The sequence below is a fragment of the Sturnira hondurensis genome, unplaced genomic scaffold (assembly GCF_014824575.4).
Source record: "Sturnira hondurensis isolate 20B ecotype Veracruz unplaced genomic scaffold, ASM1482457v3 Scaffold0008860, whole genome shotgun sequence".
NCBI classification, from domain to species: domain Eukaryota; kingdom Metazoa; phylum Chordata; class Mammalia; order Chiroptera; family Phyllostomidae; genus Sturnira; species Sturnira hondurensis.
Genome location: NW_028081491.1, coordinates 449,678 through 467,614, shown reverse-complemented (window position 1 = coordinate 467,614; position 17,937 = coordinate 449,678). Strand labels below are relative to the sequence as shown.

The window sequence follows — 17,937 nt, the reverse complement described above, 5'->3', positions numbered from 1 at the left end:
TTGTAATTCTTGTTGCCCCCATGGTTCATTGCAGAAGGCTCATGTGCCCTCACTGGGCACCTTGGTCTGTGGATGGATGTGACTTACACATAGGTCTCAGGTTGTCTTCTAAGCAGTGGCTTTTGTTTTAACTCCCCACTGAGCAAGTCCTTGGAGTTGGCCAAGAAACAGCCTTTAATTCCTGGGATGGCCACAACTCTCAGGGCAGCCCATACTTTCAGTGCATGCTCAAGTCTGCTGGAGTTTCTTTACTTTTTTATAAATTCAGCTTTAAAGATGTTGCTTCTTCTCTGTAAAATGAGGATGATGATGATGGTATTATCAATTATTATTTTTAAATATTTATTTTAGACGGGGAAGAAAGGAAGAGAGAGAGAGAAACATCAATGTGTGGTTGCCTGTCACGTGACCCCTATTGGGGATTGGGGACCTGGCCCACAACCCAGGCATGTACCCTGCCTGGGAATTGAACCTGCAACCCTTTGATTCTCAGGTCAGTGCTCAACCACTGAGCCACACCAGCCAGGACAGTAGTATCAATTCTATAGAGCTAATATATGTAAAGTATTTGAAATAGTACCTGGCAAATAATTAGCACCATTAAAGTGTTGGATGTTATTCTTTTATCTACTATTTTTATATACTTACTACAGGAAGGTTTTAAGAAATTTTGAGTCCAGTACATCTGGATGTGGGGTATGTTTATGTATTTCATAACAACTATTATTTACATTAAATGTTTCAGTAGGCAATTTACCACTACATTGTCTTTATGTAACTATACCTTCCTGAAGTCACATAAGGCACATGTATATATTTTAGAAAAATATGGCGTTCACTTATAAATACGAAATTTTGTGTAAGCTATGATTCAGCAGTTTTAAGTCTAAAATCAGTAAAGGGATCTGGGTTACCACCAGTCTTTCCTTCCTATAAAACCACACAATTGTTTAATTTCAATTTTATGAGAAATTTCATTTTTAGATTAAAAACATGACTGTGCATGTTTATGTATATACATGTATGTATATACATATTTGGATATGTGAAATGTTTTTTGTGTGACTTCATAGCTTGATATAAAAGAACTGTAAATTCAAAGCAGTCAGTATACTTGCTAAAAATTACCAATACAGTGTGGGGCAAAAGTAGGTTGACATTTGTATGGGGAATAGTTTATTCTTATATTACCTATTAATTACTATTTTCCATATGAACAACTGTAAACCACTACTTCTGCCCAACTCTGTACTTTGGTTTTGTTGTACTTTTCATCAGGATTTCTAGGACACTTCACACTAAGATTCCAGGAAAATAAAAGGACAACACTCCACTAAATAAAAGCAACTTGGGGGTGAGAAATGGAATCTATCTGGAGTATAAAACCAAACCACAGTGTATGTTTAAGTTCTAGCATTTTTAGTTTCAACCATTCTTAAAATTCCTTTTTGAAGAACATACCCACCCAATTTTAAACATGTACATTATATAACTAAAATAATTTTTTTTCCTTTTACAAAAAAAAAATCCTAGTGAAATGGATAGTGTTTGTGTGGTGACAAGATGCTTTGAACAGACTATATGAAAGCTGTGGTCTGCCCTATTTCCTCCAAGTAGGACTCCTAGGATAGCAGTGTGTGGACTGCACCTATGTATCTGCACCCGTGGAACTCGTCATGTAGGAAAATATTCTTCATAAATTTTTAAAGATCTTTTCCTGGCCTAAAATTGAATCATACTCACTGTGTAACAGTTGGGAAATACAGAAGTGTGAAAAAGAAAATAAATATTACCACATAGAGATACCTACAGGCAATATTGTTGTGCTTTTTGTCTGTTTTTCTAAGCATACAAAAATATAAACAAATACATATAAAATGTGATTATATTGTTTAATATGTGATAATAATAAATCAGAATGTAATATCCTTGTTTACTTTTTCCACTGGATAAAATGGTGTTGAGTTGCTTAACCTTCCCCTTATACATTCTTTACAAGGATTTATGATTTTCATGGCCAAAAAAACCCCTTTTCATTCAATAGATATAGCATAATATAAAGAACGGTATTTATAATCTGATAGTTTTTAAAGTTTTACTTTGTTAAAATAAAATTTATTTGTTTAAAACTTTAAAAGCTATAAAATTACAAATATACATCACATTTTTGACAATCAGCGCTTCTCAAAATGCAAATCAACTGGTACATGTCTATGTCTTCCCTAACTCCTCAAAGGCTGTGAAAAGCCAACAATTTAGATATTACACAAGGCCGTATCTCAAGGTTCCATCCGAAAGTGACAGAGTCTGTATTGTCACACATGGATAACTGGAGGTCTGCTTGTGAAGTCCACATGCTGAACTCCTACAAGCTGTAAAACAGAGTTGATGGGTTTGTGATCCAATCTATTCCTATCACGATGTATAAAATGGATGTAGTGACCTAGAAGACAATAAGAATAAAAGGCAGAGGTTGGCATATATTATTATCTATTAGATTTACTGCTTACTAGAATCAAGGAAGCTTTACAACTTTTAATTAATCCAAAGGGAAAAATTAATTAACTGGAGTACATTATGTTCCATATATAATACCATAATAATTTTTAATTAAGGTAATAAGCATGACAAGGATAAGGTTAAGTAAGTATGATATTTAATGTTTTATGAGATCCAAGGGGAAAGATTCTTAAATTATAACCTTCTATTAGGTTTTATTCAATGTAATTAAATAAAATGTCCTTCAGGAAGAATATGGAACTAACACAGATATCAAACTAGAAAATGACATCTGTTCTTTCTTTTTCATAATTTTTAACTTACTGGTTTTTAGAGAGAGAGAAAGAGGGGGGAGGCAGGGAGAGAGAGATAGAGATAGATTTGTTGTTTCACTTATTTATGCATTCATCAGTTGCTTCTTGTATGTGCTCTGCCTGGAGATGGAACCCACAACTTTGGTGTATGGGGACAGGGCTGTAATCAACTGAGCTACTTGGCCAGGACTTTTTTTTTAATGTGTTTATTCATTTTAGAAAGAGAGGAAGGGAGAGAGAAAGAGACATGGATGTAAGATAGAAACATCGATTGGTTGCTTCTACACATGCCTTGACCAGTCATCAAACCCACAACCTAGGTATGTGCCCCGACCAGGAATCAAACCCTCAGCCTTTTGGTGTACAGGATGACACTCCAACGAACTGAGCCACATTTTCCAGGGCCAGGGCTAATTTTTAAATATAATAATGGAATAAATCACTTAAAAACATTCACTCCGAAATACTGATTTAATAGGCTATCTGCATTATAACTATAGACCAAAAGAGGCTTAAAATGAGGACATTAAGACAATCAGTTAGGTCCTTAGATGTTTATAATCCTTTTATCTTCTAAAATATAAAAGTCCATAATTTATAGCCCTGGCTGGTGTAGCTCAGTGGACTGAGCACAGACCTGCGAAGCAAAGGGTCACAGGTTTGATTCCCAGTCAGGGCACATGCCTGGGTTGCAGGCCAAGTCCCTAGTGGGGGCCAGATGAGAGGCAACCGCACATTGATGTTTCTCTCCCTCTCTTCCCTTCTCTCCAAAAATAAATAAATAAGATATATATATATATCTTATATTGATTTATCAAGAATCAAAGTAAAGAGAACTAAACTATATAAATATATAGTTTATATATTTATATAAATATATTTAATATATAAATATATTTATATATAAATATATAAAGTCATTATAGTTTAGTTCTCTTTACTTTGATTCTTGAGCTCAAGATCAGAATTTAAACATCAGATTAAGGAAACATTATAAGCATGTTTTCTGCATTACACTTTTCTGCTGTCTACAGTCATCACTATAGATTTAATATAATAAATTGGCCTATTATCAAATAATGCAAATAAGGCAAGATGAAATACTGGGTTAACCATGATATGGATTTCTATAAATAAGTACACCTAGCTCTTTCCTTAGAGAAGCTACATTATTTCCAGTAGGCAGTATTAAAATCTCCATATTAAGTATGTTCTCCATTTGGGTCACAAATGACAATCTCCCTGCACTCTTCATTCTTACACAAGTTAATGTGTGGGTGCCAAGACATGGAGATGAGGACTCAGAAAAACACCTTCCAGGTCTGAGGATGGAAATGAGTCATTCAGAAATATATCTCAATGTCGTTCTGGGCTAGTTTATAGGACGCATTCTCATAAAACATGGCTTCTTTTTTGGCTACTCCAAGTGATGTAAATTCACGTGAGAGGGCGAGTAAACAACAGATTTTAGTTAACTAGTGTTCCTGATGCAAAAAGCCCAACGGTTATAATGCTTGGTCAAAATCCTCCTTCCAAAGACTTCTGTTTAGCTATCTGGAATTTATTAATGTAAATTAATAACTATTAGAAGCCATGCTCACTAATGTGGACAATTTTTGTAATCCTCACCTCATGTTATGCTTATTGATTTTGAAGAGAGAGGAAAGGAAAGAGAGAAAAACATCAATTGGTTGCTTCCTCGCCCTGAAAGAGAATCAGATCCACAACCTAGGAATGTATCGTGACCAGGAATAGAACTCTCAAACTTTTAGTGTGTGGGGCAACTCCAGCTGACTGAGCCACCCAGCTAGGGCAAACGTAGACTATTTTATTTTATTTTATTTTATTTTATTTTTAGAGAGAGGGGAGGGAGAAAGAGGAGAGGAACATTGATGTGAGAAACATTAATTGCCCCAGCCAGGGACTGAACCTGCAACCGAGGCAAGTGCCCTGACCGGGAATCAAACTGGTGACCTTTCCCTTTGTGGGGCAATGTCCAACCACTGAGTCACACTGGTCAGGACAAATGTAGACGATTTTAAAGAGGAAGAAGAACTAAGAAAAAAATATTTTACAATATAGTGATGGGTATTTTGACACTAATCATGGACGGTGTTTGTCCGGGACTGCAGTACTTGAACTTGGTAAGGATTCAACACTCAACCATTTAGCAAAGTGGGGCTGAACGAATGTCAGGTGGTCCAAACTGATCAATAAAGCTATTCAGAACATATGGTTTATAGTAACTGTTATTGAATGAGCTGTCCTTGGGGTTGACCTGCTGTCTGACACTGAGCAAGGCTCCTACTTTTGATAGATATAATTAACTAGACTGATTCATCTATTGACCCAAAAAAAGGACTTGATAACTTTCTCCTATTTGGACATATTCCCCTCCACTGAATTTTTTCAAGAGTGTTATAGCCATATACAGTTCACCAAACCAAGACTGGCTTTTCCTATGCCAAATATCTGAAAACACTTGGGCATGGAATGATGCACACATTACATCCAATAGGCAGACATCAAAATACAGACATGTCTTTGGAAACAAAAGACACCCCCTACGAAAGCACAGCATCCTGACTGGTACAATATCAAGTTGCCCATTTTTACGTGGTTGTTATTTTACGAAGAAAGCAGGAGGACTCTGGACTTCGAAAAGGCGCGAGAAGTGTCCTGCCGGGTCTGGGCTTTGATGCTTACCTGGACCTAAAATGAGGGTTCCGCCCTGCTGAACTGGATCTCCTTGAAAATCAAAGAGAGGGCCAGTCACTGCCCGCCACAGACTCGAAAGGCTTCCTGAGAGTATGTTGGACTTTACATGGGGGCTCTGTCCTAAAATATTAGAAAGTGTCTTTAGATGTTATTTTATATTCAATTAGATATTTTAAAAGATGTTAGTACTTCTATAAAACATTCTCTTTTTTGTGTGACCTCTTACTTGTAACTTGTCTTTTTTTCCCCCCAAAGAACAGTTCCTCAGTCTTTTACTACTGATGTTTTAGACCAGATAATCCCTTGTCCTGTGCAATGTAGGGTGTTTAGCAGCACCCTTGACTTCTGTACCCATTTGATGCCATAGCACCCACCATCCACCAAGCTGTGACAACTAAAAATGTCTCTAGACAATGTCAGATCTTCTGGGGAGAAAAAGTGTCCCAGGTTGCGGACTTCTGCTTGAAAGGAAAAAGTGATGGCAGACCCAGATCATTATCTGCCACAGAAAACTGTCGGCTACAGACTTCTCAAATTGGTGGTGCTTTCCTTTTCAATTCCCCATTCTACATTGTTTAGTCTCTAACCTACACACAGGTAGCTCCATTCCTTCTCAAGAGACACTGCAGCACACTGTTATATGCTGCTCAAAACCTGTTTCTTCTTTCTGGGCCCACAGCTGAATCTCCCAGTCTTCCAGGCAGTTTGGTATGCCATGTAGCTATGTTCTAACCAATGAGTAAAAGGATGTGTACTAGCTCCTAAAATCTGCCACAAGCGATTCTCCATGTTTCTTCTACACTCTTGGGAGCCTTGGGCTGAAAATGGCAGAGCCGCAAGATGGAAGGGGCCTGGGTCCTTCCATATTGTGTCCCTGAATTGCTACTTGGATACAAGGCACCCAAACAGATGCACCCTTCTTGAAATGGAAAAGGGAAAGAAATAACCTCTGACCATGTTATGCTACTGAGACTTTGGGGGTTAGCTGTAAGTACGGCAGCCACCTCTCCATCTTTCCTTGGCTGCCAGTTTTTCTGTTTCCTTTCTCACACTGACTGATACTTTACTTCCACTCTTTGAGTGAAGAAACTCAGTCACTTTATCCTTCATGTAACTTATTTTTCTCCTATCCGGGTCTTTTATGACTTGCTTTTAACTTTCTATGTTGATGATTATGCTGCCTTTGACCTCCCTGATTTCTTAATATTCCCAGATACCTATTATTTTCTTCTATCTCTTGAACTCTTCTGTTTCTTTCCTGTTTACAGTAGAATGGACATACCAAGAAAAAATATAGGTTCATCAACTTGAAGACATGAGGAAAAGACATTTTTACTGTTTTATAGGAATCTATTCCTACAATAAATGTTCAGAAATCCAAACTACCTCTTTATGTCTAAAGAAAGGGTCATCTGGTATTTTTGAAATAATAGAAATTCAACTGAAGGAGACCCCCCAACCTAGAATTGAACAGTCTTCGCTGTAAAACAGACTCTGACATTGCCAGTTTGAATTTAGTTCTTATGCATAAAACTTCTACTTTTCAGTTTTCTTTCCTGTTTACCTTGATTCTTAAACTCAAGATCAGAATTTTACCTTAAAACACTCAGTAATGCAAATATTTTAAGAGGCATGTTTTCTGCATTGTACTTGTCTTGCATCTGTAGTCATTACTGTCAATTTAATATCATAAATTAGCTTATCAAATAAGGCAAAATGAAATATTACTGGGGAAGCTCCTAACTCCCTTGCATTTACTTTAATGGCTTTACATTCTTACTCTTTTTCTTTATAAAATGTCCCATTAATTTAACATTGTAACTGTATTGTATATTTTAGTCTGTTGATTTCAAGTAGGACTATTCTGAGACTGATTCTGAGATTCATGGTTTCAGGGAGAAACTTTTAAAAATTATTTTATAAGATATCTTCCTAATATCTTCCGTTTGGAAATACAGTACTTTAACACAGGTCAAAGAAGTTCCAAAGATTTGCCTACACCCTCTCTTACAATCACAAGGATATATTTTGTTTAGAATTCATTTATTTTCTTTGCAATTCTGTATCTTTGTTGTGGCAATGCATGGTGAGGTGTTAACCAAAGTGAAAACCACAGTTTACAGCTCAGGTGCTAAATGGTGCAGAGACCTTACACATGTGCAGCCTGTTACAGTCCACAGTTGGTACTGCTGAAATGTCCTATACTAAACAGAGAAAAAGAGCAAAGTCTGTGTTTAAGCTAGTTCATCAGTAGTGTTAATAAAGTTTAAGTTGCTTTCCTAAAAAAACATCAGTAAGAACTTCCAGCCAAGATGGAGGCATAGGTGGAAACACTGTGCCTCCTTGCACAACCACGTTTAAAGACAAGAAAGTCTTAGTAACAAAAACGCAACCAAAACACAGAAAATTGAACTGTATGGAAGTCTGACAACAACAAACCATTCAGCCAGACCAGTAAGAAAGACGGAGCCAGCAGCTGGTGGAGCGGGGTTGCACAGGAAAACTCAGCTAGACCGACCCAGGCGTGCAGGCAGCGGTTGGCAAATCCCAGGTGTGGGGTGGCAACAGGCAGACCCAGTGAGGGCGCAAGGCAGCTGGCTGAGTGCGGTCACACATTTGTGGGCAGATAAATCAAACGAAGGAAGCAGCAGAGGGAACCGCCATTGCCCCTCTCTGACCCCACCCCCGCATACAGCATCACAACCCAGTGACTGAGTTGCCCCACTCTGGTGAACGCCTAAGGATCCACCCCTCATATGTAACAGACGGGAACAGACCAAAACATTATTGCTCAAGAAGAACTCAAAGCCCCGGAGCCAATAACTCTAATTGACTAAGAAACATACAACCTATCAGATGCACAGTTCAAAACACTGGTGATCAGGATGCTCACAGAACTGGTTGATTTTAGTCACAAATTAGAGGAACAAATAGAGGCTAAACTAATTGAAATGAAGGGAAATGCACAGGAAACTAATACTGATGGAAAGGAAACTGGGACTCAAATCAATGGAGTGGACCAGAAAGAAGAAAAACATGACCAAACAGAAAAATATGAAGAAACAATAATTCAAAAAAATGAGGAGAGGCTTAGGAACCTCCAGGACATCTTTAAACGCTCCAACATCCAAATTATAGGGGTATCAGAATGGGGAAGAGGAAGAGCAACAAGTGGAAAACTTATTTGAACAAATAATAAAGGAGAACTTCCCCAGTCTGGCAAAGGAAATAGACTTCCAGGAAATCCAGGAAGCTCAGAGAGTTCCAAAGAAGTTGGACCCAAGAAGGAACACACCAAGGCACATCATACTTACTTTAGCCAAGATTAAAATGAAGGAGAGAATCCTAGATACAGCAAGAGAAAAGGAGACAGTTATTTACAAAGGAGTTCTCATAAGACTGTCAGCTGATTTCTCAAAAGAAACCTTGTAGGCAAGAAGGGGCTGGAAAGAAGTATCCCAAGTCATGAAAGGCAAGGACCTACATCCAAGATTGCTCTATCCAGCAAAGCTTTCATTTAGAATGGAAGGGCAGATAAAGCGCTTCTCAGATAAGGTCAAGTTTAAGGAGTTCATCATCACCAAGCCCCTATTATATGAAATGTTAAAAGGACTTATCTAAGAAAAAGAAGATAAAAAATATGAACAGTGAAAGGACAGCAAACTCACAGTTATTAACAACCACACCTAAAACAAAAGCAATCTAAGAGGACAGCTAGATCAGGAGGGGAACTATAGAAATGAAGATCACACAGGGGAGTAGGAGGAAGAGAACGGAGGAGAAGGTAGAGAATAAGTAGCATAGACAGTAGGTAGAAAATAGGTAGGGGGGAGGGCAAGAATAGTAGGGGAAATGTANGAGACAGTTACTTACAAAGGAGTTCCCATAAGACTGTCAGCTGATTTCTCAAAAGAAACCTTGCAGGCAAGAAGGGGCTGGAAAGAAGTATTCCAAGTCATGAAATCCAAAGACCTACATCCAAGATTGCTCTATCCAGCAAAGCTTTCATTTAGAATGGAAGGGCAGATAAAGCGCTTCTCAGATAAGGTCAAGTTTAAGGAGTTCATCATCACCAAGCCCCTATTATATGAAATGTTAAAAGGACTTATCTAAGAAAAAGAAGATAAAAAATATGAACAGTGAAAGGACAGCAAACTCACAGTTATTAAAAACCACACCTAAAACAAAAGCAATCTAAGAGGACAGCTAGATCAGGAGGGGAACCATAGAAATGGAAATCATATGGAGGGTTAGCAACAGGGGAGTGGGAGGAGGAGAATGGGGGAGAAGGTAGAGAATAAGTAGCATAGACAGTAGGTAGAAAATAGATAGGGGGGAGGGCAAGAATAGTAGGGGAAATGTAGAATCTAAAGAACTTGTGACAGGTGGACATGAACTAAAGGGGGGAATGGTGGGGGAGGGGGTGTGCAGGGTGGAGGGGAATGAAGGGGGGAAATAGGACGACTGTAATGGCATAATCAATAAAATATATTAAAATTTAAAAAAATCAGTAAATGGACCATGTCAACTCTATTTCATAAATAGCTCCCCAGTCCATCCCCTCCTGTCCATTCACCTCTACTTCAGGCCCTGTCATTTCTTTCTTAGAGCCTATTACTACAGTCTTGTCACAGACTGGCTCAGGTTGGTGGGTTGTCTTCTCCACTGTGGATACGTGACTGTATCACTTGTCCACCTCGAATACTTGTATGACTCCCCCATTGCCTCCAGAACAAATCCAAACTCATTGGCCTGTCACCCATACTCAGCACAAATGGCTACAATCTGTACCTTGGCTCACACCAATTCCCAAACTGGCTCTTAGACTGGGGCCAGATGCAGGGCCCTGCACTTCTTCTCTAGAGTCAAGTTTTAGCATGCCTGTAAGCTTTTGCATGTGCTCTCAGTCAGCAGCACCCTTTCCCAGCCTCGTTTCAACCAGCTAACTCCTTTAAGATTGAGTTTAGACAACACCTCCTCTGAGAAGCCCTCCCAGATACTTGCTCCCTCAGATTTCAGGCACAGGTATTCGCAGAACATGTTCTCTTTTATAAACCCTTAATGTGGGTTGTAATGAGCTGTTTGCTTTTGTCACTTAGAGTAGATTATGAGCTTTGGGATGGCAGGGGCTGTGTCTTTTATCATTATCTTCTTGGAGCATCCAACACAGTGGCTGTCAACAAACAAGAGCTCAGTAATATTTGTTGAGAACTAATGATTTGAGTTCAAGTTGAATTCTCTTATCTTGCATTTCAGAAGCCAAGTTTTTCCTACCTAAAACACATTAACAGTTCACCTAAACGCCTAAAGGTTATTAAACTCTATTAATTATAAAAGAATTGTGCTAAGGGCATGGAATGTTGACCACATAAAGGTAAATAAAACATCAAACTCTTCAACTAACTCTACTCCCAGCCACTTCACATGCAATAACTAAGTGTACAATGACGTACAAGGTGCTATTAAAATACAATAAGGGAAGCAATTACCTCTGCTTGAAGAGCTATTAAGAGTCCCTTTGAGTTGGGCTTCAAATGAAAACAGATTTCATCAATTAAAGGACATAGAGTATTCAAAGTTGTGATGATGAGGTATAAAAATATATTAGCTTAAGCAATTATTTTTCTTTTAATTACAAAATAAAATGTACTCATTGTAAAAACATATAAAAGCCACTTTTCTCACTTTCATTCCTTGGGGTAGGAACTGCAATATCTTTTAAAATCTTTTTCATTGTATTCACATATGCACACTACAGATGTCTATGTTTGTGAAATGGTTCTTGGTTTCACAAAACTGTAATCATTGAAAACACTGCCTGGCAACTTGTTTTTTAACTTCATTTCATACTTTACAAACAGCTTTCCATGTCATTGCACCCAGGAAATTAATCTTTTAGAGCTGGGAGTATCTGGACCACTTACGAGAGTCATAAAAAGCAGCCTGAGTTATGAATTTACCCTTTGTTTCCCTACGCATGGATTCAAATGTAAAAATACACCATCAGTGTTTTCTGCTTGAGTAATGTCATGTGTTACCTGAGGAGATAATTTCTTCACCTCTTTTCATTCCCAATCTTTCATAAATTTTTCTCTCAGGATCAACATAGATTTCATGACAATACCCAGTCAGTTTGCAGAAAGGCTACAAAAAGAAAATATTTGGGATTTTTATAAGCAATAAATGAGAGAAAGGTAATTATAATCTAAATTTTAGTAAATCTAACCTATAGTTAGTGGTTGAAATCATATTTTTATCTGTTAGTTTTTCAATCTGTGATACATTTACCTCAATATGATGGTAGGATGACTGTCCAATCACTGTAAGAGTGACATTTGCCTCCTTTAGGAGAAAAAAACACATGTACATACTATTAGAAATTATGTTTTCCACAACTTCCCCTTGTCTAACTCTTTTTGTTTCATTCTAATGCCATCTATAGGCTTCCAGAAGAATGAAATAAACAGCAAAATCCTATGCATCAAAGCAAAGAAATATATGCTAAAATGTTTAATGCAGATGATCTTTTGCTAAGAACTTTAAAATAATATAGTCAATAATTTTCTGTACTCCCGCAAAAGTGCACTTTAAAAAAATAAAAACTATTTAGGTAGAGTTGTTTCATCGGTTTTATTTTTTCACATCCCTGTTGTTCAGGTCTGCTGAAAACAGACCTGAGTTTTACAAAGGCTACTTACTGACCCCGCTCAAAAGCTCACCCGGGGACAACCTATATGGGCCTGAAGAAAAGCACATGTGTTTGTCACAGGGATGTGGAATCTGTACAAATATAATTTTTCACCTTTAATATATATTAATGTTTTCCTATAATGAACAACTTTTGGGAGTGTTTTTATTACAAAAATAAAGAAAAGAAATACAAATAATTGCCAGCATTTGTACTTTTGGTCATTATCATTCAACAGTTGTGAATGGGCAGGCTAGTAAGGTAACATCAAAATTACCACTATGGGTAGTATGTGTATAAGCAGGCAGTGCCCAACCCAGCACATTAAGACAGAAATAGATCTCTAAAGTGTCTCTCCCCTTTTTGGAGGTGCTGGAGAGATGTGTGGGAAAGTGATAATCTGGGTTTGTCAGCATTTGGGCTGGAAAGGCAGTGCACTCCACACCGGACCCCACTGCACTTTAAAATGACGGTTGACTTTCACAAGGTCGCCCTGAAGCAAGGCACGCTGCTGCTCTGGAACTCACAGGAACTTACTTGTAAGAGACTCTTGGGGATTTTGGCTAGATCTTCTACGTATTCCTTGCAGGTGTAGCACAGGAAATGCTGAAATCCCAACACGGCAAAAAGAACAAGTTAGCAACTAACAACCTGAGGGTTCAGAAAGGACCGAGTACTTCGTTTCGAGTGACTCTAAGTCAACACCCACGGTGGGTGGGAAAAGGTGTCAAAGGGCGCCCAAAGCGCATTAAAACTGGGCCGCACGCAATCCCTGCTAGGCCTCCTTGCTTGCTGAGAAAATGGCATTGGCTTGGCGGGCTGTTTGTCCCTTCCCGTTACCGGAAGCAAGAGGACGCTCCACATCCAGGACGCCTCTAGTGGACGACAACAGGAAGGGCCCCGCGGACACCGCTCTTGACCCCGGACCCTCTGTTCAAAGGTCCTGTTGTGCACCCAGCCGAGGTTGTGCAAGCAGCCTCCATCCCAGCCAGCGCACAACGTTCTGGCCCGTGCTCACCCGTACGAAGACCACGATGGCCCGGCGCTCGCGAAACAGCTCGCCGAACGGCACCCGCCTCCCGAACGCGTCCAGCACGGGTAGCTCGGCCACAGCGGCCGCCAGTGGTTGCGGGTATTCCGGGCCGCTTGGGTCCCGGGCAGCGGCGGTTCGGCCGCTGACTTGCCGCGTGACCGGCGCCAGGGCTAGGGCAGCCATCGCGCCCGACTTCCGCGGGCCGGGATTCACGCCGGCCAGAGCGGTCAGGACGTAGAGGCGGTACCGGACGGTGTCTACCGAGGTTGGAGCCAGGGACCGCCGCAATCCCGGCGGAGTTTAGGGGAGGCGGGGCTGCGTGGAGTACCTTTCTGCAGCGGCGCAGGGCGCGGGGCGGGTACCCACCGAGTAGGCCTGCGCTCCCCGGACTGCCCAGAGAAGGGGCTCTGGGGGACTCGGTGTCTACCGGGCTCCGCAGGTTTGGAGGCTGCAGGAAAGTGCACACAGCCTGAGCGATTGATACAGGCGTTCCTGGTAGAAAGAGTGAGATGGGTCCGATGCAAGAAGGTGTTATTTAGGGAGAATGCAGTCCCTACCCTTAATAGCAGCTTGGGTTGATGATAGTTCTTACCTACTCAGTAGAAGCAAGGATTACCGAGGATTTTTTTTCTTTATTTTTCTTTATTTATTTTTAATATATTTTATTGATTATACCATTACAGTTGTTCTATTCCTCCCCTTCATTCCCCTCCACCCACACACTCCCTCCCCCACCATTCTCCCCCCCTTAGTTTATAACCACGTGTCTCAAGTTCTTTAGATTCTATATTTCCCTGACAATTCTCGCGCTCCCCCCTATCCATTTTCTGCCTACCATCTATGCTATTTTCTGTGCCTTCTCCCCCCTTCTCCTCCTCCCACCCCCCTGTTGCTAACCCTCCATGTGTTCTTCATTTCTATGGTTCCACTCCTGATCTAGCTGTCCTCTTGGTTTGCTTTTGTTTTAGGTGTGGTTGTTAATAACTATGTGTTTGCTGTCCTTTCACTGTTCATATTTTTCATCTTCTTTTTCTTAGATAAGTCCCTTTAGCATTTCATATAATAAGGGCTTGGTGAAGATGAACTCCTTGAACTTGACCTTATCTGAGAAGCACTTTATCTGTCCTTCCATTCTAAATGAAAGTTTTGCTGGATAAAGCAATCTTGGCTGTAGGTCTTTGGATTTCATGAGTTGGAATACTTCTTTCCAGCCCCTTCTTGCCTGTAAGGTCTCTTTTGAGAAATCCGCTGACAGTCTGATGGGTACTCCTTTGTAGGTGACTGTCCCCTTATCCCTTGCTGCTTCTAGGATTCTCTCCTTCATTTTAATCTTGGCTAATGTAATTATGATGTGCCTTGGTGTGTTCCTTCTTGGGTCCAACTTCTTTGGCACTCTCTGAGCTTCCTGGATTTCCTGGAAGTCTATTTCCTTTGCCAGACTGGGGAAGTTCTCCTTTATTATTTGTTCAAATACATTTTCCACTTGAGGCTGTTTCTTTCCCCCTTCTGGTTCCCCTATAATCCGGATGTTGGAATGTTCAAAGATGTCCTGGAGGTTCCTAAGCCTCTCCTCATTTTTTTGAATTCTCATTTCTTCATTCTTTTCTGGTTGGATGTTTCGTTCTTCCTTCTGATCCATTCGATTGATCTGAGTCCCAGTTTCCTTTCCATCGCTATTGGTTTACTGGACATCTCCCTTCATTTCAATTAGTTTAGCCTTCATATGTTCCTCTAATTTGTGACTATAATCTACCAGTTCTGTGAGCATCCTGATAAACAGTGTTTTGAATTGTGCTTCTGAGAGGCTGGCAATTTGTTGGTCGCTTCGAGTTATTGGCTCTGGGACTTTGAGTTCTTCTTGCGCCATCTTTTGGGCTGTTCGTGCCTGCTCTGTAGCAGGATCGGAGCCCTAAGGTGTTCACTAGAGCAGGGCAACTAAGTTGCTGGGTTGTGATGTTGTATGTGGGGGCGGGGTCAAAGAGGGACAATGGCTTCCCTCTGCCGCCTGCCGCTGTGGCCCCCACCAGCACTGCAGCCACCACCGTCACCAGGCCCACGCATTTCGTTCCACTGAATGCGAGTGTGCCACCGCCGTCAGCCCTCCACCACTGGGTTCGCACCCTGGGGCCTGCATGGTCCGTCTCACTGTGCACGAATGTGCGACTGGGGTCAGTCTGCCCCACACCCCGACTGGTTCCGGGCTGCCTGCTCGCCTAGGTCGGGGGATCTGTCCTGCCCGACCCAGCTCCGCTGCTGGCTCCGCCTCTCTTACCGTCCCTGTTGAAAGGTTCGTAGTTGTCGGACTTCCGTATAATTCTGTTTTCTGGTCTTTGGGTGTGTCCTAGTTCTCCAAACCTTTGTTGTATTCAAACTTGGTTGTGGGAGAAGGCACAGTGTTTCCACCTATGCCTCCATCTTGGCGGAAGTCCCAAGGATTTTTTTTTTAACTTAGGACAACTGTATCTAGGATCCAAAAGAATCCTAGATACTGTTTATTGTTTTAAATTATATTCCATTTTTTAACCCACCCCCATCCTCAGTTTTGCCCCAGTTTCTTTTCTAAGTTACCATAAACAGTATTTTAATACAGTATATCAAAACAGATCTTAAGTGTTGAGTTAAATTAAATAAAAAATTTTCCAACATTTTAGCATGGCATTTTAAACATGTCCAATAAGTTGAAAGAATTTCACAATGTACACTGCTATATCTACCACCTAGATTCTTGACATTTTATGCTACTCTCCATCAGGTATCTATTGCCATCTATTGCCATCTATTGCTGCAGAAGACAAGGAGGTTAGGTGAGTTTTGCCTGATTATCTAACCCTCTGAAAACCTGGAACATTTTCATCACAGGATAAAATTCCCCCAGTACTACTTTTCTAAAATGGATAATAAACCTATTTTAGAAATGTACCTACTAGACTTACAGGGTGATCACTTTATAACATATAAATGTCTGACCCCTGAAACTAATATAATTTTGACTGCTGTCAACTGTCAATGAAAAAAATTCATAAAAATAAATAGAATATTTTAAATATCCGAGGAAAACAAAGGTCATCGTCGGCCTGACATCTTGCATGTAAGTGCAGACAGTGTGCAATTTCACTTTATACTACGTTTTTTCCCCTATACCTTTCTTTGAGTGATGTCATATCTTTGTAGAGCTGGGTTTTCAACAGTTGTGATAAAAATTCAAAACCACACACAAATCACTGTGGAACAGGAAACAAGGACGGTGGGGTCTGATCTGATTTGAAGGTTTGAGAACTTATATAGTTCTCAAACAGGCACACACATCCTGGAATGAAACAAAAATATTAATTTTCATTGAAAATTATGGGTATATCTTCAAACAGCTACTAAGTTGTTCAGACATAAATACTTACTAAGCTGTTTGTACCTAACTTATAAACAAAAGGAATGATAGGAATTTCATTTGGCCCAAGGATGCCGTGGATGAACCAACTACTGAGGACTTGAGTGTGCTGTGAACCAAGAATGATAGGGAAATTGAATTAGATGATAACCTCCTTGCCTTCTGCAGCACTGTAATATCTTCACAGACTGGCAGGAGGCCTGGCATATAGTAGGCCTCCACTTTAATTGGTGAATGCATGGAATGGACCAGAGTGATGGTGCTGGGAGAGCTCGTACCAGCCAGGGTGGATCCAGTGTAAATCCACCCCTGGAGGAGAGGAGCCATAGTGCTAGGTAAGACTCGTGTTTCCTGCTGGTTGAAACAGGAAAGGAGACATCCCCGTGCAGCTTGGCCAGTCCACAGAAACTCATCAACGTAACACCCAGCTCGTTCTTTGTCCATTCAGATTATTCCTGAGATGAGCCTCGCCTGAATTGACGATGCCCGGATTTCTTTGGCTTAGTTGCCAAACACTGGCTCTAACCCCAGTTTTCACACTGGTCTCCCAACAACCCTTCCAAACTCCCTGATTGAATCTGGGAATGTGCTAATTCATCAACTATTCCAGCCCAATTTGGAAACCTTGACCTTCTAGCTTCTGGTTATTTGATGCAGTGCACATTTTATTTTTCTGGAGCATTTGTTACAATTTTGATTAGTTATAAGCATATCTCAGAGATATTGAGGGTTTGGTTCCAAGCCACCATAATAAAACTAATCTCACAATAAAGCAAATCACATAATTTTTCTTGTTTCCTAGTGCATACAAAAGTTACGTTTACATTAGTTTCAATTAGACTACGTTACTGTAGTCTATTGAGTATGCAGTATGTCTAAAAAAGGTATGTACCTTTATTAAAAATACTTTATTGCTAAAAATGGAAACCAGCTGAGCTCAGTTAGTCATAATATTTCATTATTATTACTTGAAATATTGTGAGAATTACCAACACGTAACACGAAGACACAAAGTGAGCAAATGCTGTTGGAAAGATGGCAGCAGNCAACTGTCAATGAAAAAAATTCATAAAAATAAATAGAATATTTTAAATATCCGAGGAAAACAAAGGTCATCGTCGGCCTGACATCTTGCATGTAAGTGCAGACAGTGTGCAATTTCACTTTATACTACGTTTTTTCCCCTATACCTTTCTTTGAGTGATGTCATATCTTTGTAGAGCTGGGTTTTCAACAGTTGTGATAAAAATTCAAAACCACACACAAATCACTGTGGAACAGGAAACAAGGACGGTGGGGT

General features: G+C 40.1%; 1 protein-coding gene across 6 annotated transcripts; it reads right to left on the bottom strand.

Moving 5' to 3' along the window:
• Nucleotides 1-1,878: 1,878 nt before the first annotated feature.
• Nucleotides 1,879-13,591, bottom strand: PRXL2C (peroxiredoxin like 2C). 6 transcript variants are annotated; one of them, XM_037056176.1, is made up of 7 exons: nucleotides 13,238-13,581; nucleotides 12,757-12,825; nucleotides 11,820-11,873; nucleotides 11,570-11,675; nucleotides 11,021-11,059; nucleotides 5,520-5,651; nucleotides 1,879-2,443 (listed from the first exon to the last, which is right to left on the bottom strand). In XM_037056176.1, exons 1-7 carry the CDS (start codon nucleotides 13,433-13,435, stop codon nucleotides 2,316-2,318), a joined length of 726 nt encoding a protein of 241 aa, XP_036912071.1. In that variant the 5' UTR covers nucleotides 13,436-13,581; the 3' UTR covers nucleotides 1,879-2,315. The 6 variants fall into 6 exon arrangements, with proteins under 6 accessions (XP_036912071.1, XP_036912074.1, XP_036912075.1 ...); XM_037056177.1 differs by having other exon boundaries at nucleotides 2,104-2,372; nucleotides 13,238-13,589; XM_037056179.1 differs by lacking the exon at nucleotides 12,757-12,825 and having other exon boundaries at nucleotides 13,238-13,591.
• Nucleotides 13,592-17,937: the final 4,346 nt, after the last annotated feature.

Bases quoted from the DNA above. Each gene is read 5' to 3' on its own strand.
- PRXL2C (XM_037056176.1), bottom strand. From the start codon at position 13,435: ATGGCTGCCCTAGCCCTGGCGCCGGTCACGCGGCAAGTCAGCGGCCGA. The intron at 12,826-13,237 runs GTGAGCACGGGC...TTGGGATTTCAG, and splicing joins CCATCGTGGTCTTCGTACGG to CATTTCCTGTGCTACACCTG. The intron at 2,444-5,519 runs GTAAGCATCAAA...ATTGTCTTCTAG, and splicing joins AACCCTCATTTTAGGTCCAG to GTCACTACATCCATTTTATA.